At 41.7% G+C, this 23818-nt stretch overlaps 1 protein-coding gene across 1 annotated transcript in view; it reads left to right on the top strand.

The window, feature by feature from the left end:
- The window catches only part of pcsk1 (proprotein convertase subtilisin/kexin type 1), a 76889-nt gene that overhangs the window by 26813 nt on the left and 26258 nt on the right, over window positions 1-23818 (top strand). The window contains exons 5-9 of the mRNA XM_067982180.1: window positions 3961-4037; window positions 7432-7520; window positions 13237-13409; window positions 14229-14441; window positions 16990-17090. Of these exons, the coding sequence (XP_067838281.1) occupies window positions 3961-4037; window positions 7432-7520; window positions 13237-13409; window positions 14229-14441; window positions 16990-17090 (653 nt within the window). The remainder of the gene's footprint in view (window positions 1-3960; window positions 4038-7431; window positions 7521-13236; window positions 13410-14228; window positions 14442-16989; window positions 17091-23818) is intronic.

The following is a 23818-nucleotide window of genomic DNA, read 5'->3' as shown; positions in this document are numbered from 1 at the left end:
TCCCGGGACGGGGGAGCACTCCCACTCCTCCAGCTCCACGGGAAGTGCTTTTTAAAAAACATTCTGAAACTTATCTTTCATTGGCGGCCGTGGGAGCTGCTGAAGAATCCCAAGCGGAGCAGGCCCTCCTCCAGTCTTATCTCTTTCCTGCACCCTACGGTCCTTTGCTGTAGTCTTTTATGCATGGAATACTCTCCACTTGCTTGGATGAGTGCAGCTCCAACAACACTCAAGAAGCTCGACACCATCCAAGATAAAACAGCCCGCTTGATTGGCACCCCATCCACCACCCTAAACATTCACTCCCTTCACCACCGGCGCACTGTGGCTGCAGTGTGTACCATCCACAGGATGCACTGCAGCAACTCGCCAAGGCTTCTTCGACCGCACCTCCCAAACCCGCGACCTCTACCACCTAGAAGGACAAGGGCAGCAGGCACATGGGAACAACACTACCTGCATGTTCCCCTCCAAGTTACACACCATCCTGACTTGGAAATATATCGTCGTTCCTTCATCGTCGCTGGGTCAAAATCCTGGAAGTCCCTTCCTAACAGCACTGTGGGAGAACTGTCACCACACGGACTGCGGCGGTTCAAGAAGGCGGCTCACCACCACCTTCTCGAGGGCAATTAGGGATGGGCAATAAATGCCGTCCTCGCCAGCGACGCCCACATCCCATGAACGAATAATAAAAAAAAAATTCCCCTCCCTTCACTCGTTTGCTGTGGTACAGCCTTCAGCTGTCTCCCTGGACTGCCTCCCCAAACCTCTCCACCTTTCTTCACCCCTATCCACCTCAGTAACCCCTCTTAATTCCTCCACGATTTGGCATTTGTCTCCTAACTCTCTGTAAAATATTTTGCAACGCTTTCTGTGTTAAATGTACTAAATGTAAATTCTTGTCATTATTTAGATAGGCACCAGAGTGGATGAAGTCATAGCATATTTTTCCACTATAAGGGGTGTAGAAAATCACATAATCTATTAAACATCCATCATGTTATTCCCAAATATGGTGCATCACATATATATACCTTGACATATATCACTGGACTTGTTTTAATGTAGTAGATTATTTCTACCAAAATCATGATGAACTCACTTTTTAATAAATTTCAATTATCACAGAATTTTAAAAAATGTTAAACTATAATGAAGAGAGAATTTATTATGGACCAATGATATATAGATAGCTATAATATTAAATGATTTATATCTGTAGACGCTTAATGTTTATCATGAACAATTTAGCTATACTGATACAATTGAGGCAGTGAGTATTGCAGAATTATTTTATTATGTTATTTCGTTATCTATTTGTCACCAATGCCCTTTGTTTAGGTCTTTAAATGAAAACCAAATGACTTCCACGATCTATTCAAAACTAGAATAAATTGATGATACCTCAATTCTTTGGGGGTTATATTAGATAACCCCCGAAACCGGGCGCGGGGGTCGCAACACGCGATTAACCAGCGCCCGGTCATTGAGATGTAGGCAGCACGTAACATTTGTGCTGCCTGATGATTCACCTGATTTCTGCAAGCAGCCAGGCCTAGCTGCACTGTTTAGTGGCTGCTCACCAACAGCGAATGGCCAGCACCACTTAAAGGCAGTCTGTACCTCTTAAAGGCAGCCTGCACCATTTATTTGCAAAATATGAGGGTCCGCATGGAGTCTGAATGGAGATCAGACGTCACACATGTGAAACACAGATGTAGGTCCTATCCCTATGTTTACAAACTGTTGAGTTATTGAAACATTGAATAAAGGTTGCATACTACTAAATCCCACATCCTCCAATCTGCAATCCAGTCCTCACCAATCTGCCAATCTGAGTTTGTATCAGGCCTGTGAGAGAGCATGCACCAAGGTTCTCTGATGATGCACTAGAGGCCTTGGTGCAAGGGGTGGACAGAAGAGGGGCATCCTACATCCGCAGTGGGGCAAGAGGCCCACCAGACATATACTCCTGAGGCAGTGGGAGGCAATAGGGAGCAAAGTCAATGCCAGGCACATAGCACCACGAACATGCATGCAGTGCAGGAAGAGTTCAATGCTTTGACACAAGTGGCCAAGGTGAGTGAGGTCAACTGTCAAGTGGGATCTCCTATCAACTGCACCACTAGCCCCATCCACTGCTCCATACAATACACTCCCCATCACCCACCTACCAACATACTCTTTCAATCAGTACTCAACTCTTCCAATCAGATGCTGCCTCTCACCCTCACACATTACCACAACTCACAGGTCACACACACTGGCAGCTATTCAACCATGACAGGCACATCACCCAAACATCTTGCAGGACACTCACCGACATATGTCCTGCTTTCTTGCAGGAGAAAGTGGCACATGACAGGAGGCAGCAAGTGGCAGTGGTTCCATGGAACATGAACCTGCTGTCCTCTCCCAGGATGACAGTATTCCTGTCTCACCCCTGCCAATCTGCCAGTGCCCTTGCTGTTGCCTGTCAGCTAGCCAGCCCACTCCCTGTAGAGTATTGAAACTTTATTATCGGATCATAGGAAGATAGGAACAGGAGTAGGCCATTTAGCTCCTCAAGCCTGTTCTGCCATTCAATGAGATCATGGTTGATCTGTGACCTTACTCCATATACCCGCCTTTGCCCCATATCCCTGAATATTTTTGGTTAACAAAAATCTATCAATCTCAGATTTAAAATTAACAATTGAGCTAGCATCAACTGCCGTTTGCAGAAGAGCGTTCCAAACTTCTATCACCCTTTGCGTGTAGTAGCGTTTCCTAAGTTCACTCCTGCTAGTCCTGTCTCTAATTTTTAGGCAATGTTCCCTAGTCCTAGTATTCAAGTATAGGAGACCTCCAAAAGCAGGTACAAATGCATCAGCAGCCAGAAGCAATAATCCAGCAACTAACCTGTAAATCCTGCATGACGTTTTAAATAGCGCTGGTGGAGGGGGGTCCTCCATGCTGTTTATGACTTGTTCAGCTGTGGTGATGTTAAGACAGTGTGTCGGCTGGAGTGTTGAGTTCCAAAATCACATCTGTCCCTTTAAGTCAGCATTGCACACTGATCTACCGCATATTCTCCCTACTTTACATGTTGCCGGCTTTCGTTATCTGCGCATGTGCAAACGCCTTTACCAAGATGGGGTCCAGCGCACGTCACGCTAGAAGTGTGCGCGCTCATTCTGGACACCATTTTGGGTCCTTAGCAGGCCGCATGGTGCCTAAAAACCGAGCGCTATGCGACCCAATTGAAAGTCCTTGCTGTTTACTGATGCAATGACAATTTGTCAATATTGAAAATCTGTAGGGCTGAAAGCGAAAGTTCTATGTTGAAAATAAGGTGCCACAAGGAGAGGCTGGAGATGTACACACACTGAATACATATGGTTTTCCTTAGCATTCCTATTTTACAATGGACTGTAATAATATGGGTATATTCCCCAAACTGCAATTAAAAGACATTGGACTATCTAAGTGACTTAGTGGACAAATACACCACATGGTGCTGTACTGAATCACACCGACCAGCCTTAGTTTTGGCCACTGGTAACACTAGGTTAACTGATACTTGTACTTTGGTCAGAAATAGTTTATTAATCACAAAATTATACAATTACTTTTATTATCTACAACCAACTGAGAAATGTTCACACAGGAGACACACATTATTAAATCACCTGCTTGCAAATATCTTAAAATTCTAATTAAATGTAATGGCACCAACAGTGTCAGCTCTTGCTTTGATTATGACTTTTATCATTACATTCCAACAATAAAAAAGTACATTGGTATAAAAGCTAATCGCAATTTTTTTAATTTAAAGGAAGTCTCTTTGGCCCTGTCTGCAAATATTCCTGAGTAATATTCTACCGAAGTCAAACAAATAAAATATCAAAGTTGAAAAAAAAAATTTCTGTGATGTTTGACTACTAAAGCTTTTATTTTCCATTTTTACTTCCATAGGATCCAGAAGCAAGCTATGATTTTAATGATAACGACCCTGATCCATTTCCGAGATATGACCCAACTAATGAGAATAAGTAAGTTTGCACAAATAATAAAATAAACAACGCACTGAAACCTCTCACACAGCAGGATCTGGACCCATGTCAAGAAAGTTTTAAAAAAATGGCCAGGAAATTCCTCAGCCGCTCCTGTTCTGTCCCGCGGGGATTATCTTTTGCTTTTTGACCAATGGGATGTGGGTTGAAATCAACTCCCATGGTAAGATAAAACACTACTGTTCTTGACAATTAAAGCTATCCAATGTAAACTGAGTTTGGGTAGTTCGATCCCAGGCCCAAGTTGGTGTGAGTTCACAGCACCAAATTGTCCATAACCCGGTAATAGTTGGCACAAGGATAATTGATATAGGAAACAGCACGTCCACACTTGTACAGAAGGGGATTCTGAGGAAGGAGGGTAATAAGATACACGCACCTGGAATTTCTGCTGGGGTTCCCCTGATCTACTCCTGGAACTTCAGTGGCACCCTTGGAGAAATGACATAATTGGCTAAAAATGGCCGTTTTTCCAGGATTTCCGCTGAAGTTGCAGCAGAAGATTAGGAAAACACTGCTGAGATTCTTCCCCTTGATTGGGACAGCGTAGAAAGAGTTTTTCTGTGGTTTTGACCATGATCTAGGAGTACAGAATGCAGATACCGCGTGCAAAACGTGGAAACATATTTTGTTTCCTAGCATTGAGCACCTTGATAACTACAAAATATGCAGAAATCTTTTCGAGACTTTTTCATAAATTACTAATGTATCTTTGAATTACTAAATTGTTAACAAAGAGGGTAAAATTCCTCCTGTCAATAATTTGAGTGAAAAAAGTTAGTATCAGCAAAAATGGGACTTTCAATCTCCTGTTGACACTGACTTCTTCACTTAAATTACTGAGAGGAGAAATTTTACTCCCATTAGTTTTTGCACGGGAAATTTGCTCTACAAGTGTCTGTTATTTTTGTCTAGAGCCAAAAACACTTTTATTTCACATTTCGCATTTTGCTGTAATGCCAGTGACCATGTTCAAATTTACTATTGTGGTGAGTTAGACCCAAATAATTCAAGTCTCCTTAGAACTGTTCCTTGTTCATACCCATTGGCAATTAAATTCGCTGCAGGACTTCAGAGGATCTTCATAGAATCTCTGACCTACTGTTTACAGCATGACAATGACCAGGACTGTCCATGTCTCCCATTATTAGATACAGAGACCACAAATTTCCTTTCTGCTACAACAGCAGTAAGTCCTCATGTTGAAAAATGTTGTATGCTGTATTTGCCTCATTGGCATGGCATCATAATGCACCTGCCCATATGAGGGATTGCTGCATTGCTGAGAACTAAGAACTCCACACCACTGTGCGAATCCATGAAAGCAGTTCTCACATGTCACCTCACCACATTTACCAGATTCAGAAAATGATTGCAGATTCAGAGAATGATGGCCGATTCAAAGAATGATAGCCATTTCAGAAAATGATTGCAGATTTTGAGAATTATTGCCATTTCAGAGAATGTTTGCAGATTCAGAGAATGAGTGCCATCTCAGAGAATGACTACAGATTCAGAGAATGATTGCAGATTCAGAGAATGATTGCAGATTTAGAAAATGATTGAAATTTCAGAGAATGATTGCCATTTCAGAGAATGATTGCAGATTCAGAGAATGATTGCAGATCCAGAAAATGGTTGCAGATTCAGAAAATTATTGCCATTTCAGAATTTGATTGCAGATTCAAAGAACGATTGCAGATTCAGAGCATTATTGCCATTTCAGAGAAAGATCGAAGATTCAGAGAATGATGGCAGATTCAGAGAATGATTGCAGATTCAGAGAATGTTTGCAGATTCAGAGAATTATTGAAATTTCAAAGAATGATTGCTGATTCAAAGAATGATGACAGATTCAAAAAATGATGGCAGGTTCAGAGAATGATTGCATATTTAGAGAATGATTGCAGATTCAGAGAATTATTGCCATTTCGTGAATGATTGCAGATTCAGAGAATGTTTGCAGATTTGGAGAATGATTTCAGATTCAGAGACTTACTGCCATTTCAGAGAATGATTGCCATCTCAGAGAATGATTGCAAATTCAGAGAGTGATTGCAGATTCAGAGATTGATTGCCATTTCAGAGAATGATTGCAGATTCAGGGAATGATAGCAGATTCAGAGAATGATTGCCATTTCAGAGAATGACTGCAGATTCAGAGAATGATTGCAGATCCAGAGAATGATTGCAGATTCAGAAATTATTGCCATTTTGGGGAATGATTGCAGATTCAGAGAATGATTGCAGATTCAGAGAATGATGGCAGATTCAGAGAATGATTGCAGATTCAGAGAATGATTGCAGATTCAGAAATTATTGCCATTTTGGGGAATGATTGCAGATTCAGAGAATGATTGCAGATTCAGAGAATGATTGCAGATTCAGAAATTATTGCCATTTTGGGGAATGATTGCAGATTCAGAGAATGATTGCAGATTCAGAGAATGATGGCAGATTCAGAGAATGATTGCAGATTCAGAGAATGATTGCAGATTCAGAGAATTATTGCCATTTTGTGAATGATTGCAGATTCAGAGAATATTTGCAGATTCAGAGAATTATTGCAAATTCAGACAAATGTAAAGTGGAATCCTAATCTAGCACATAGCACTGAAAGGGGGTTGATACTAAACAGCCAATTATCTGTGGGTGCTGAAAAGCTTCTCTGGTACACCACAGCGAAATATCACAAACAGAGACTTCTCATTCCTTTTCCTTTGTGGTCTGTGGAAAGAACAGACTTTTCCTGTTCTGTGTTTTCTCAAGTTCCGGTGTACAAACATTGCTGCAATGTGAAGGTTTCAGCTGCTGGTATATATTTTCTTGGGGTGTGGACACTTCATTCAAGTTTGGTAGTTTAGTATCTATATTGTGAGCACATCAATAACTAGGAACTGCAGGCAGCAGCATTTACACATGGCAGAAATATTTATATTACCCCAACAGAGAGTTAACCTACAGTGATTTAAACCAACAATAGAAGGCATGGATATCAAAGTTTGACTGTTTGATCCAGTCTTCAGTAGGACAGCTGAAAGATAAGGAAGGTTTATTTTTGGAGGCTTTTCTGATGTGTTCTGATGTGTTCAGCAAATATTCTGGAAGTTCATACCAACTGTATGCAAGCTACAAGGTACACCATACTTTTCCCAGAATAATACTAACATTATGAGATTTGATTATGTTGGCACACAATCGAGAGTTTCACTTTAAATTTCAATGATTACCTTAATGTAAATATGTGTTAGTACAGTATTTTGCTAGAGTACATTTTGTACCATAAACTGTATATAACACAGCCTGCAAAAAGCTAGGCTACAATTTCTCTTCCAGGTTTGACAATTTTTAATCTGTCTCATTATTTTTATAGGCATGGTACCAGGTGCGCTGGGGAAATTGCAATGCAAGCCAACAACAAGAAATGTGGAGTAGGAGTGGCTTATAATTCAAAAGTTGGAGGTATAACTGAACGAGAGCATTTCCAATTCAGTACTGTGTTTGTGGGAGAGATGTGTACAACATTCTCAAATGGTAGAAGATATAGATTTGTGTTTTTCTTGTCCTCTCATCTAAAATTAACTCCTGACCTTCATTATCTCTTTACTGACCAGGCAAGCTTATTCAAAAGTATGTTGGTTTTGGAATGGATTAGTTACTGATAAAGGCTACTTTGTGATCTGCAGTAAAGTTCAGTTATCTTTCTTTATTTTGACTGGGACAAAGGATTCTACAGCCCTGCTTAAACAGCAAATTAATTAACCAAAATCACCAAAACAAATTAACTGGTCATTTCTCTCATTGCTGTTTGTGGGACCTTGCCATCTGTGCAAATTGGTTGCTGTGTTTCCCCACATGACAACAGTGACTACACTTCAAAATAATTCATTGACTGTGAAGCACTTTGAGACATCCTGGGGATGTGAAAGGTGCTTTGTAAATGCAAATTTTTTCTTTATTTATTTAATTTCCATTATGATGCTTTGTCGAGATAACCTGAACATTCATCCTCATGCCTCCTACAGCTGAACAGCTGCAGATTCCTCTGTGAGTTTGAAGGCTAATACCACTCCATCGTGGAAATTACTCTAAGTGATGTTATTGTACAACAGTTAACAAGGTCCTATTAAATTCGTGACTTTGGTATTTTAACAAGAGGTATTAACCATTTGAGTTAAGTCTTTATATAACAATATTGCTACATTCTTCCACTTTTCCAAAGAGTAAAATAGGTGTAACATCATTTTTTTTGCAAAATGTGAGATTCTGGCCTACTGGTACAGGCAGCAGTCAGGCCTCAATCCCAAATCTACTGTCACTGTTGGACACTGAGATTAGTTTGTTCTTGTCTGGGCTGCTAGATGGAGCACTTCACTAGGACAAAATAGTCCACTTGATCAGTGCCTCCATCACAGGACTAAATATCCACCCCTCCACCCCCCACCCCCCCCCCCCCCCCCCCTTCCACAACCGGCGCACTGTGGCTGCAGTATGTACTACCTACAGGATGCACTGCAGCAATTTACCAAGATTGCTTTAAGTGCACCTCCCAGCTTTGCAACTTTTACCACTGAGAAGAACAAGAGCAGCAATAACATGGGAACACATCACCTCCAATTTCCCATCTAAGTCACATAATTGGACATATATCACCGATCCTTCATGTCATTGTGTCAAAATCGTAGAATTCCCTACCTAATACTATTGTGGGAGCACCATCACCACAACGACCTTAAAAAAATGATGTGTGCGTCGCTGCCAAGGCCAGCATTTATGGCCTATTCCTAGTTGTTGATACAACTGAATGGCTTGTTGGGCCACTTCAGAGGGTAGTTAAGAGCGAACCACGTTGGTGTGGGACTGGAGTCTTATATAGAGCAAACCAGGTAAGTATGGCAGGTTTCCTTCCCTAAAGGACATTAGACAGTTTCCTAGAAGTAAAGGGAATTAGGGGTTATGGGGAGCGGGCAGGAAATTGGACATGAAGCTGAGTTCGGATCGGTCAATGCCCTGTGGGTGGCGGAGAGGGCCCAGGGGCTATGTGGCCGGGTCCTGCTCCGACTTCTTGTGTTCTTTAGATTTGTGGTTGGGATCAGATCAGCCATGATCTTATTGAATGGCGGAGCAGGCTCGAGGGGCCGATTGGCCTACTCCTGCTCCAATTTCTTATGTTCTTATGTTCTTAGTGAACCAGTTGGGCTTTTTACAACAATCTGACAGCTTCAAGGTCACTTTTACTGATATCATTTTCTGAATTTTCTACTGCAGTTTAAGGAGAAGGTCCATCAACACCTTTTTTGGGCAACTTGGGTTGGCATTAAATGCAGCCTTTGCAAACACTTACAATGAACAAATTAAAAACAAACTAGGACAGGGCAGACCATTTTGAGGAGATGGAATAGAATGACATTGTCAGTTGAGTGGTATAGGCAGGGCTGCAAGGGATGTCAACAGTTTGACTGTTCTACCCTTTGAACTGAAGGAAAGTATTTTCTGAGCCACATTATTTCTGTATTGTGGGGAATTAAAGGGCAAAAGAGGGGCTAAAACTAAAGATAACAATAAAAACAGAACAAACCCTGCTTCCTCTCTGAAATGAGATCCCCAGTTAGCATAGAATCATAGAATTTCACAGGACAGGCCATTCGGCCCATTGCACCTACACTGGCTTTCTGAAGAAGCTCTCTACTTCATTCCATTCCTTTGCCCTTTCCCCAAAAACCCTTTAAATTATTCTTTTTCAAGTATTTATCCTCTTCCTTTTTTAAAGCTAATTATGGATTCTGTTTCTGATAGGCCATCTCCTAACAATTCTCTGCATAAAAAAAATTCCTAATCTCTCCCATCATTCTTTTGGTGATGATCTTAAACTAATACCCTCTAGTTACTGGTTTCTTAACCAGTAGAAATAGTTTTCCCTTATTTACGTTATCAAGGTAAAATCCTTTTATAATTTTGAACACCTCTATCGGTTTCCTCTTAAACTTCTCTGCTTTCAACATAACTAATTCCTGGCACTGTCCTACTGCACCTCCTCTGTACCCACTCCAAAGACCAGCTAAGATTCCTATTCCTGGTTGCTATCCAGTAGGGCCTTTTGGTGAAGGGCATTGGGAGAGGACAGTTTGGGTTAATTTGTGTTGTCCCTCATAACACAGTAGCCTGGCAATATGCCTCAACATGAAGAATGGCAACTTGGGCTAAGATACCCAAGGGATTTCAGCAACCGTACACCAGCATGAATCAATACCCTCGGGAGGGACTGGAAGAAAAGGAGAGAAAATTGGAAGGAAAAGAAAAGAGATAACCAAAATGGCTACTGGACCATTGTAAACATCTTTCAGATATAGTAATAATTAAAATGTTTCTCTTCCATTTTTTTTGAAAATCTTGCTCTGGTAATGGAGCACAGTCTGCTTTCTAGGCCAGATGCAGTTGGCAATCAGATATTATTGGAATAATTGAGAAACAAACAGCAAGTTGATCCTGTCTAATCATCAAAAAGATACAGATACAAAAGAGATTAACTCAGCCTGAAGGGGATCAAATTGATCTTGCATGGATCATTTAACATAGGGAGCTACAACACCTGTTCAACAAGACTAGATGGCTGTTGTAATAGAGAAAGCAGCTCATAAGCCAATGGTGCTGCCTATGCATGAAGTGGATTTGTTTTACTCATTTTTAAATATCAGTTTGAGAGCCAGTATCTGTTTCAGAGACAGCTATCAACAGTATTATAACCTAGAGGACATAGTGGAGCAGTGCATTGCTGCTCCAATGTAATATCATGGCCATGCCTCACCACATGGCACATCAAAGTGCTTCCCAACAGGAAAAGAGGGGTGGAAAAATAAGATGAGTCATCCCAACGTGATTTTCAACACTTCTTAATGGCCAGTTCCTGTTCAGAAGCAGAATAGATAGAGCAGATTGCCTCCCTTTCTCTCAGTCTGAAATGGTATATGACACATAGAGTCCTAAAAAGAGGCAAGGCCTACCTGCAGGCCGGCAAAGCGTCTGGGACAGACGATTTTGGAAAGGCCCCGACCAACTGAATTGGGACGCCCAATCGGCATCCGGAAATCACTGGTTTTATGGAAGTAAGGCACTACGTCCAATTTGGAGCGAGCCTTGGACAAGCGTCTTCAGGGGTGCATTCCAGGTACGACATCCACCTTTCACTGGAAACCAGCACAAAACCAATTTCTCGGCCAGAGTGTCAACATTTCACTTTGTATGTTTTACTTTTTTTTGTCTAAAAAATAATTTATTCAGAAAAGGGCAACATTTATTGTACAAATACACCTTTTTAATATGAATTCAGTTAATATTGTGCAAAACATTAGGGTAAATTTTCAATGGAATGAAAATCAGGCGGATTCTACAATGGGCAGGTGATCTACTCCACCAGATTAGCGCCCACGCGGTAAAGATGAAAATTTGCCTTATTGTTTTGGAGAGCATTAAGACAATTAAATATAGAGCTTAAAGTAAAATTATGCTCTAATTGCTGGAACTTTACATCCCAGTAAGAAAGATGTAATCCACTTGTCAGATAAACCACATCACGTGGTAATGCAACAGGGTCAAGTAAATGGATAAACAAACGACGTCTTTGTTGGATTAGTATTTACAAATGTCATACAGAGTTAAATTACCTTTGCTGCTGTGGCAACTTATAGCATTTTATTTGCAATGTTTTAACACAGTGACGTAGAATTCTCGCTTAATGTGTCCAATTATATATATTTTATTTGTTGTGGCAGCAATGGAGGTTATGAAATAGGGTGTAATATATTTTCTGAAGCACAGCTCCAATATGTTACTATTGGTTGTAGCAGTGATTCATTACAAACATTTCTGTAATTAGTAGGAAAAACTAAGCAATACATGTGTCATATGTCACTTTGTACAGTAACAGTTGTTTCTGGAAAACAATGTGAATAAGGACATCAAGAGTATTGTATCACTTCTGACTAATCAGCAGTGCAATAGTTCAAATTTTAGGAAGATGCTAAGGTCTGTAAATTTGCTACCTGTAGCTTAGATCGACATGTACAACATTTTAAACAGCTCTAGTCATTCGTGGGGATTACTAACCATTAGTAGACCTGTCTATTTATTTCAAATGGGTTAACATTTTGATTTAAATAGCGGTTGTTATTTAAATAACAATAACAACAACTTGCATTTATATAGCGCCTTCAATGTAGTAAGACGTCTCAAGGCATTTTATATGATAAACGTGAAATACGTTTGTCCAATAACATCACTGAGTAATTTCCAGATTTATAAGTACTTTACTAGAAGAGAACATTCTACTTGTATTTTATTTTACACTTTCTCTACTCCCTCCTTACTTTAATTATCCCCATTTCATACACTACACCCTGATTGAAAGGCCAGACAGGTGATCTGCTCTCAGGCCTCTGCCATTAAGTTGATTGCATTGAGTCACTTGACAGTGTCCAGAGTGACTCATTCTCCAATTTTCCTCCTTCCCTGAGGGCAAACACCTACCGTCATGTGGCTGAGAACAGGAACTTGCCATGTATGGAATTCTAAGCATGAACCTACAATTATCACCCTGTGGCACAGCATGACAAGGGCAGCAGGCTCATGGGAACAACACCACCTGCACGTTCCCCTCCAAGTCACACACCATCCCGACTTGGAAATATATCGCCGTTCCTTCATCGTCGCTGCGTCAAAATCCTGGAACTCCCTTCCTAACAGCACTGTGGGAGAACCGTCACCACACGGACTGCAGCGGTTCAAGAAGGCGGCTCACCACCACCTTCTCAAGGGCAATTAGTGATGGGCAATAAATGCCGGCCTCGCCCGTGATGCCCACATCCCATGAACGAATAAAAAAAAAAAAAATGTTGGAGATTCAAAACTCTGCAGTGCCACATAACCACTTTAAGTTTAAACTTAATAAAATTTAAAAATGTGCTGGGTGGAATAAATGGTTTACCTGATGTTATTGATATAATTTGAAATTCTTATAAGTAATTATACATTTATTTCTTGAATTTTCTGCTCTCCAGTGCTTATCCTATTTGCAGCATGTGACTGGATAGATTTTCCATGTTAACCAGTGTATTTTAATCAAAGCTAAATTTCAGACTAATGCCACTAACTCACTAATTTTGCAGTCTGCACTTTCCTCCAGGCATCAGAATGCTGGATGGCATAGTAACAGATGCAATTGAAGCCACTTCAATCGGGTTCAACCCACAGCATGTGGATATTTATAGTGCAAGCTGGGGTCCGAATGATGATGGGAAAACTGTGGAAGGTCCTGGTAGACTTGCACAAAAAGCATTTGAATATGGCATTCAGAAGGTGAGTAGGTCATCTTATACCAGTATAGGAATGGTGAATGGTTTTCCGAATTTTAGCCTTTGTACAGCTCCTTAAACCTGAACGCGAATAGGAATAATAGTTAAATATTTGCTGATAAGCAACATGTGCAGATGTGATTGTCTTCAGAAGAGGTGAAAAATGTATATTCCCGTTATTAATGCAGCTAGCTTTAAATCAGCACTTTACCATGGCTTTTAAGGGCATTTACAAGCAGATAAAAAGTAAAACAATGTTTAAAGAGAGGGTAGGACCACTCATGGATGAAGGAGAGAATGTAATTGTGGAAGATGAAGGTGTTGGAGATATTAAATAGTTATAAGGAGAGACTTGAAATACTGGGACTATTTCCACTGGAGCACAGAAGGCTAAGAGAAGATTTAATAGATGTTTATGAAATTTTGAAGAGTTTTGATAGAGTGATTAGAGAAAGACTAGTTCCTCTGGTTGGGAAGTTGGTGATGAAAGGTCATTAGTTTAAAATGGCCACTAAGGGAGTGAGGAGAGAGGGTAGAAATCTATTCACACAAAAGATTGTTGAGCATGGAATGCTTTGCCAGAGGGAATGATTGTGGCAGATATCATTGCACTTCTTAAAGGAAAATTGGATAAATATTTGAAGTAGAGGAAGATATAAGGCTATAGAGAGCCAACGTAGCAGTTGGATTAGTTTTGGATTGCTCCAGCAAAGAGCCAGCACAGACATGATATGCTGAATGGCCTCCTTCAGTGCTATAAACTGCTATGGTTCTACGATATGATGTGCTAATAATATTGACTTTAAAAATTATATATTTTCAGGGTAGAGGAGGGAAAGGGTCTGTTTTTGTCTGGGCATCTGGGAATGGTGGTCGTCAAGGTGATAACTGTGACTGTGATGGGTATACAGACAGCATCTATACAGTGTCTATAAGCAGTGCATCACAGCAAGGGCTGTCTCCGTGGTATGCAGAAAAATGTTCCTCAACTCTGGCTACAGCTTACAGCAGTGGGGACTACACAGATCAAAGAATTGTAAGTATCTGCCACTGGAGGCTTGCTACTCATTCGTTTTGTTGTGATTGAACTAAATCGGTGTTTACATAAGACCAGAATCGCTCATTCGGTTCACTCTGGTACTGGTCTGAAATCTAAAGTTTACATTATGACAGATCTCAGACTACATCATTAGGCCACATAGAAACTCTCAAAAGTTAAGGTCCAGTGTTGGAACTCTAGGTTTCATCACAGGAGGTATGGAATATAAAAGCCAATAGGCAATGATAACTCTAATAAAACCGCAACAAGACCTTAGTTAGAGTACTGTAGGAAGGATATTAATGTTTTAGAGAGGGTACCATGCAGATCCACTGGGATGCTGCCTGGTAAGAGGAAATACAAATATGAAGAAGGCCTTGAAAAATTGGAAAGTTTTGTCATTACAACGACGCAGATTATGGGGTAATACAATAAAGGAGATTAAAATTATGAAAGGATGGGAAAGGGTAGCTAGAAGCAGACTGTTTCTAAAAGTTGAAGGATCTGGAATTAGGGGCCACAGAGACAAGATTAAATGTAAGAGATTTAGAACAGGGAGCAAGAGAAACTTCTTTACAAAGAGAGTTGTGAGGCTGTGGAAGTCACTTCCAGGGATATTGGTTGAGGTAGAAAGTTTGTCAACATTTAAGATTAGATTGGATAGGTGGATGATGAAAAAGGGGTTGAAAGATTATGAGAACAGGGTGGGCAAATCTAATTAGGACTGTTTGCTCACGTAGAGGGTAAATGCAGACGCGGACAAGTTGGGATGAATGGCCTGTTTCTGTATTGTAACTTCTATGTATTTCTGTGCAGTCAGAGTTCGCTCCATGTGATACAGTGGATTTATACACATGTTCTGTTACCTCTGGACCTCAGTTCAAATCCAATCCAACGCAATGGGACCAAAGCCTTTCTGTTTATAGTTGCTGAAATGAGTTTGGGCAGTCTGAAACACATTTCTAATAGCAATGTATCTGCAGAACAAAACTGTTCTTTATTTAGCATTAAATTAGCACTTTCACCCAGAAAGGACACAAAAATAGCTGGTGTAAAAAATTGCTTTTCCGAAGCAGGTCAGAGGAGCTTACTCTACATCAGGCCATGCTGTACCTGAACTGGGAGTGTTTGATGCTGCCAATGGAGGTTTGAAATGGGAAGTGTTTCATTTTCTTACATTGGCATCTTTCACCTAATAAGCCTTTTTAAAAAAATGTAGACACATAGATACCCTAATATCTTAAGATGAAGCTATTTAAGAGTGAATTGCAGTGTAATAATATCATGTAACTACATTCTTAGCCGCTGATAACATAATGGCCATTCCCATTGCACTAAGAACATAAGAACATAAGAAATAGAGCTGGAGTAGAACATACGGCCCCTCGAGCCTGTTCCGCCATTCAATCAGATCATGGCTGATCTTCAATCTCTACTCCACTTTCTCCCATATTCCTTGATTCCCCTAGAGTCCAAAAATCTATCGATCACAGCCTTGAATATATTCAACGACTCAGCATTCACAGCCCTCTGAGGTAGAGAATTCCAAAGATTAACAACTCTCTGAGTGAAGAAATTCCTCCTCATCTCAGTCTTAAATGGCTGACCCTTTATCCTGCGACTATGCCCTCAAGTTCTAAACTCTCCAGCCAGGGGAAACAACCTCTCAGCATCTAGCACTGATACACATTTGGTGCCTGTATTATCAGGCACAGAGGTCTGAGGCCTACTCCTCACCCAAGCACTTCATAAGACGTTCCTAGACTGCGCAGTTCATTAAGGGCTCAAAATTAATTTAAATGAGGCCCGTGAGGCCACAGCCCACAATGCAGCTGGAGCACCTGTGCTGCACTCTGGATTACTCACCACCCATGACAAAAAGGTGCTGGAAAGGAGCACTGGATCCCAACATTTTTAATTTTTTTATCCATTTCAGCAAAATTAAATGTACATAAATGTATTTTCACCTGATTTTATGGAAAATTCATATTTTAGAAGATGCACAATAATATCAATAAGTTTGCACCATGATTCATTAGTCTCCGTCTAATGTTTATTGGTGTAAATAAAAATATTGAATAACCAATCTGCAGTGGAGCTTCATTAACATAGAAACATAGAAAATAGCAGCAAGAGTAGGCCATTCGGCCCCTCGGGCTTACTCTGCCATTCAAAATGATCATGGTTGATCGTCTAACTCAGTGCCCTGTTCCCGCTTTTCCCCCATATCCCTTGATCCCTTTAGCATTAAGAAATATATCTATCTCCTTCTTGAATACATCTAATGACTTGGCCTCCACTGCCTTCTGTGGTAGAGAATTCCACAGGTTCACCACCCTCTGAGTGAAGAGTGAACCTTGTTACAGTCCACCTCACTGCAAATGTTTTCCCTGCAATTTACAGTCCATTGAAGTTTTCTAAATATATGAACATATCTCAGCATGTGAATATCGTGAATTTATTAAGAATGTAACATAGATTAGTAAAATGTCTCTACACAGCTGACAAGACAATCTTGACAATCTTGTGTCTTTTCATTTTTCAGACAAGTGCTGATCTTCACAATGACTGCACCGAGACTCACACTGGTACCTCAGCGTCGGCCCCTCTGGCTGCAGGGATTATTGCCCTTGCTCTAGAAGAAAAGTACGTCAGTAAATGGAATAGAATTGTTCCTTTGAAATGGAAAACTTGATTAGCTTTGACATATCTTAAAGGCTACATTTAATACTTGAATGCTGCATAACATTATTGTCCCTATGAAGGTGGAGATTTTAAGCAAGAGGAGCATGTTGTATGGCACATATATGATCCATTGTACAGATAAATGGAAAAAGTATTCAATGTTTTGAAAGTGTATACTTGGGGCATATTTTCTTACTTTTTGTGAATAAAAGGTTAACTTCCTACATTACAGATAAATTGCCACTTAACCAGTATAAATGACAAATATATTTCATTCATCCAGCAGTGCAGTATGAAAACCTTTTTAAAGTGGCACATCAAGAATTCAGAAAGCCTGTATTATGGGCTGAGACTGTGAAGTCCTGATTAACAGCCTTTTTTTTAGAAATAGAGTGAATGTTTTGGGCTGGGGATGTAACCCAAAAACTTGTCACCAAGTAGTTCATCTTGAGGATGACAGCTGCGAGGACCTAGGAAGAAGTGTCCAGAAAAAGTTTCACAATTTGAAAAAGAGAAACAGCATCAAGGTAAGGCAAGGCTATCACCTTTAATGTGGAGATGATGGATATATATGGGTGATGTATTTTACTCTCAGTTCTTAAAGGCATGAATGACTAAAGGCAATACCCACTCAGGTGGAAGAGTGAAAACTCAACCAAGTGAGGATGAAGGATATATATGTAAAATGATTTTAAGTGGGAGTTGTTAAATTTATCAATTAAATTAAGGGAGTAGTCATATGGTCAAATGATGGATGTAATGCCAGGTAGCACATCAGCCTCTCTTATTAATTTACACTGTAATTATGTTTAAAGGTCAGATTTACACTGAATGGAAGGACAAAGAATGAAATAGATGGTGGACCATCCCAGGCGACATTCTTGACAGCGCATGAGCAGTGCATTGAATGGTTAGTAGGGAGGAAGTTGTGGAAGGCACTGGTACTCAGGAGGTTAGAGAGATGCACAGACCACCTGGTACATTCCATATCAATCATATAATGTTTCCTATGTGTACACTGCATGTGTCCATACACACTGATGCATGGTTAATGGAATGAAAATACAATTCCTAAAGAGATAAGCATGCTTAGGTACTAATAATATTCCATCTGCTCTCTTCACAGAGCATGGAGAATCCAGTGGTCCTGAGGATTCAGCCACAGAGGAACATTCACCACAGCACCAACTGCCATTACCCCCACTTGAATCAACCAGTAGCCCAGATACAGATGCTTTTCATTGATTGTTTACTGATAAGGATGAGGCAGGACAGAAAGAAGCTTGCTAAGGTCAATAACCTGAGGAAAATCATGAATACTCTTTGTGATTTGCTTTGGATACAAGGGGTGATTTTGTGAAGAGCCACACTTGACAAGAGTGTAGGTTAGAGAATTGGGGTACAATGATGTAGCCCTATCTCCAACCTGTAATTCCTTCAAGCATGGCTTCCCCACTGGGATTGTGTAATCACTCCTATTGATCTAAGTGAGCTTACTTTCCATCAGTGAATATTACAATATTTGAACCATGTTAAACAGTGTAACAGAGTGAGAGAGGGATGATATGTAAGCCATAGGATGTTGAGAGCTCTGTATCCGAGATAGGGATACAAGTTTAAGAAGTTATATTAAAGGCAGTATAGCTTTAAGACATTGTTAACTTTATTGCCTTTAACGACTCCCAGTCTGTAAGAATAAAAGGCTGGGAAATGGTTCAGTTGTGGAGATGAGTGTGGAAGAAACTGAGAGGGATAGATTAGATAGATTAGATTAGAACCTAGCACTGTCGTGTTCATCGCTGCAACAAAAGACCCCATGTGGGTGACTAAACCTCACTTGCTTTAGGATCTAGTCTGTGTGTCTAATTGACCACTGCATCCTGGGTGTGTATCAGCTTGTTACATGTGGTGTCAGAAGTGGGATTTTGGTGCTCTGAGAAAGGCCAAGACTCACCATCATGGAGGAAATCATAGAATCATAGAAGCATAAAATGGTTACAGCATGGAAGGAGGTCATTCGGCCCATCGAGTCCGTGCCAGCTCTCCAAGAGCAATCCAGCTAGTCCCACTCCCCCGAAATGCTAAGAGCATTCATGCAGGCCACATTGGAACAACAGAAGTGGATTAACACGATCCTGGAACTCCAAGAAGAAATGAATCGGATCATGAGGGTGAAAGCGGAAGATGAGGCAGTAAAGCAAGCACCCGAGAAGGTGAAGGGAAAGCAGTTGGTGAACAATGTGATAGCCGCAGGGTCTGAGATGGACAATCACAAAATTGAAGAGGAAAACGTGGCTTCAGAGAAGACCAAGCAGAACAAAAAGAAACCAGAGTCTGAGACTACACAACCAAATAAAGAGGAGAAAAAGGCATCAATGGGTCAAGCAAAAAGGATTCGGATTGGCCAGCGAGCAACAATGGGGAAATTCATGCAAGAGTAAAAAAAAGTTGAGCTAAACGAGTATTGCATGGTGAAGGAGATGGAAGGAGAAAGTTGTGATGGAAGGAGAAAGTTGCAGACCAGGATCTCCCAGAGCCCGAGAAGCCTACCGAGGAAACAGCATCAAAATGTGAGGAGGAGGATTCTTCGAAGAGTTCTGTAGATACCAAGCTCTCTGACAAGGCAATGCCTGGGAAAGACCAGACAAATTCCATCAAAGGAGTGGAGGAATTTACAGACAAGGTGCCATCGAGGAGAACAAAAGCATCCCTGAGGCAACAGGCGCCGGAGAAGATTTTGGAGGAAGAAGCACCCCTGGAAGTCGAGCATGTGGAAGAGAAACCGGAGACCGAGCCCAGTGGAGTAAGATGCTTAAGGAGGTCACTGAGAATATCCAAACCCACGGTGAACGTGATGGAGAACCAGGAGAAAAAAGTGAGCAGAAGGGAAGAAGAATCAGCATCTGAGAGTCCAGATAAGAATGTAAACCAGAGAAAGGTGGAGAAAGATTTCTCTGGGGTAAGAGGAGCAAAGTGCAAGAGTAAAACCATCAGGAGGGCCAGATGGACCAAATGGAGGGGTATCCATGTCTTTAAAAAGCCTAGTTTCTCCAAGAAGAAAGAAAAAGACTTTAAGGTGAAGGAGAAGCATAAAGAGAAAAAACACAAGGAAAAAAGTTGTGTATGATCGTGAAGAATCTCCCAAACCGAAGGATTATGATGCAAACATGGTGGCCAGCCTATTGAAATAATACCTCCATGAGCTGCCTGAAAATGTTCTTACGAAGGAAATCATGATGCGGTTTGAGGATGCATGTGAAAAAGGCACGGAGGGTGAAAAAGTCCAGGAATGCCAGTGTCTACCAAAGGAACTGCCTGTATCCAATTACCTCAGCTTTTCTTGGTTTATCATCCATATGGACCATGTCATTGAAAAAGAAAGTAAAGCGTTTGCTTCAGAGACTGAAGCGTTTGCAACCATCTTCAGCCAGAAGTGCCAAGTGGATGATCCATCTTCGCCTCTTCCCGAGATCCCCACCATCACAGAAACCAGTCTTCAGCCAATTCGATTCACTCATTGTGATATCAAGAAACGGCTGAGTGCACTGGATACAGCAAAGGCTATGGGCCCCGACAACATCCTGGCTGTAGTGCTGAAGACCTGTGCTCCAGAACTAGCCACGCCTCTAGCCAAGCTGTTCCAGTACAGCTACAACACTGGCATCTACCCGACAAAGGGGAAAATTGCCCGGGTATGTCCTGTCCACAAAGAGCAGGACAAATCCAATCTGGCCAATTACCACCCCATCAGTCTATTCTCAGCCATCAGCAAAGTGATGGAAGGAGTCGTCGACAGTGCTATCAAGTGGCACTTACTCACCAATAACCACCGATGCTCAGTTTCGTTTCCGCCAGGACCATTTGGCTCCAGACCTCATTACAGCCTTAGTCCAAACATGGACAAAAGAGCTGTATTCCAGAGATGAAGTGAGAGTAACTGTCCTTGACATCAAGGCTGCATTTGACTGAGTGTGGCACCAAGGAGCCCTAGTAAAATTGAAGTCAATGGAATCAGGGGGAAAACTCTCCAGTGGCTGGAGTCATACCTAGCACAAAGGAAGATGATAGTGGTTGTTCGAGGCTAATCATCTCAGCCCCAGGACATCGCTGCAGGAGTTCCTCAGGGCGGTGTCCTAGGCCCAACCATCTTCAGCTGCTTCATCAATGACCTTCCCTCCATCATAAGGTCAGAAGTGGGGATGTTCACTGATGATTGCACAGTGGTCAGTTCCATTTGCAACCCCTCAGATAATGAAGCATCCCGCATGCAGCAAGACCTGGACAACATCCAGGTTTGGGCTGATAAGTAACAAGTAACATTTGTGCCAGACAAGTGCCAGGCAATGACCATCTCCAACAAGAGAGAGTCTAACCACCTCCCCTTGACATTCAATGGCATTACCATCACTGAATCGCGCACCATCAACATCCTGGGGGTCACCATTGACCAGAAACTTAACTGGACCAGCCACATAAATACTGTGGCTACAAAAGCAGGTCAGAGGTTGGGTATTCTGCAGCGAGTGACTCATCTCCTGACTACCCAAAGCCTTTTCACCATCTACAAGGCACAAGTCAGGAGTGTGATGGAATATTCTCCACTTGCCTGGATGAGTGCAGCTCTCACAACACTCAAGAAGCTTGACACCATCCAGGACAAAGCAGTCCACTTGATTGGCACCCCATCCACCACCTTAAACATTCACTCCCTCCACTAGTGGTGCACAGTGGCTGCAGTGTGTAGCATCCACAAGATGCACTACAGCAACTCGCCAAGGCTTCTTCGACAGCACCTCCCAAACCCACGACCTTTACCACCTAGAAGGACAAGGGCAGCAGGCACATGGGACACCACCACCTGCACGTTCCCCTCCAAGTCACACACCATCCTGACTTGGAAATATATTGCAGTTCCTTCATCGTCACTGGGTCAAAATCCTGGAACTCCCTACCTAACAGCACTGTGGGAGAACCTTCACCGCACAGACTGCAGCAATTCAAGAAGGTAGCTCATCACCACCACCTCAAGGGCAATTAGGGAGGGGCAATAAATGCTGGTGTTGCCAGTGACACCCACATTCCATGAATGAATGAAAAAAGAAAATGAATATCCAGAATATTTCCATGGTTCTTAGTTGTGCTGTTCAGATCAGTAATCATGTACTGTACCTGTTTTTCACTCGTAGCAAAGAGCTGTTTAGGAAAATTTGGGGAAATCGAGCTGAAGCCAGTAATGAAACAACTTCGCTGGTCTAATGTAGCAACAATGCTAGCCTTGCCTGAGACACAAGAGCATCAAGGAAGAAATTCGGTAGCAGGAATTTCTGTTGCATTGCTTGCACACAGACCTACAAGCTGGCATGAAGGACTTATCCAAAGAGGAGAGGTTGTGGAATGTGCAGTGAATTTTAGGAGCACTAATGCATAACCTACGTGAAACAAAAAGGCAGGAATGTGAAACAAACCTTGCCCAGGCTGTTATTGATAGTGTGAGTGCCTTAGGAGGAACTTACCAAAACTATGGCCTTGTAAGCACCCCACAGCTGCATTATATGGTCTGCTGTTGGAATACCAAGGAGCAGTATGGGACTGCAACAGTTGAAGGAGATTACCAGAAACTTACTCGGACTTTTATTGCCCTGAGTATGCAGGCACCTTACCATCCAGAAGAAATAAGACAACTGAAGGTGGATGGGGTAAATGGTATTGGTGCACTAAAGTTTCAGGAATTGGAGCCTTAACTTGAAGAAGCTGCTGTTAAAGGTGTGTAATGAGGGTACAAGTCGCAAACTCAACTGCCCCTGTGGAGCAGAGTTTGTAAAGATTCAGCAGAAGCCACCTTGAGGCTTAGACATGAAGGCAATTGAACGCAGTGGCTCATTTGATGATGATGCAGACAGAACTGTAAACTATTATATCGACGAAGCCGGATGCTTCCCCCCTCTGGAGGGAGAGAAAATCGCAAACTTATGACATTTCTAAAGGTGCTTCTTGCCAAGGCAGGTTTGGACTTGCAGATAGACTGCCTATGCAAATGGAAGCTCAACAAGATACAACAATTGAACATGGAGCTGAGTCGGCACATGGGAATGCAGATGCCCTCTCTCAAATGTCATGCATTACAACAGGAATCACTCGAGCCGCTGGCTCTTTACTGACCTGGGTTGGGGGGGGGAGTTGTGGGAATATGTAACACAGTGAGAGAGGGATGATATGTGAGCCATTCAATGTTTACAGCTCTGTATTTGAGATAGGGATACAACTTCAAGATATATAATAGGTGGTATAGCTTTAAGAAATTGCTGACCTTAATTGCCTTTAACGACTCCCAGCCTGTAAGACTAAAAGGCTGGGAAATGGTTCGGGGGGAGGCAATAGTCAATAATCATGTTCATCGCCGCAACTAAAGACCCCACTTAGGTGAATAAACCTCACTTGTTTTAGGATCTAGTCTGCGAATCTAATTGACCACTGGGTCCTGGGTCTGCATCAGCTTGTTACAACAGGCTCCATACCCATAGCTGTTCAAGGGATAGATGAACAGTTGTCAGCACTGACATTGAACATGGAGCAACTGCAGTCATGCTGGCCCTAGGCACAGCAGTCGGAGCGCTTTTCATGAATGCTCGCACTGTTGCTATGGTTGCTTTGCGGTCCTAAATTCTCGCAACAGTGAAGGGCAGGTTTGA

Source organism: Heptranchias perlo, chromosome 4, assembly GCF_035084215.1.
Source record: "Heptranchias perlo isolate sHepPer1 chromosome 4, sHepPer1.hap1, whole genome shotgun sequence".
Taxonomy (NCBI): domain Eukaryota; kingdom Metazoa; phylum Chordata; class Chondrichthyes; order Hexanchiformes; family Hexanchidae; genus Heptranchias; species Heptranchias perlo.
Note: the sequence above shows the minus strand (reverse complement) of the source record. Positions and strands in the feature narration are given on the sequence as shown.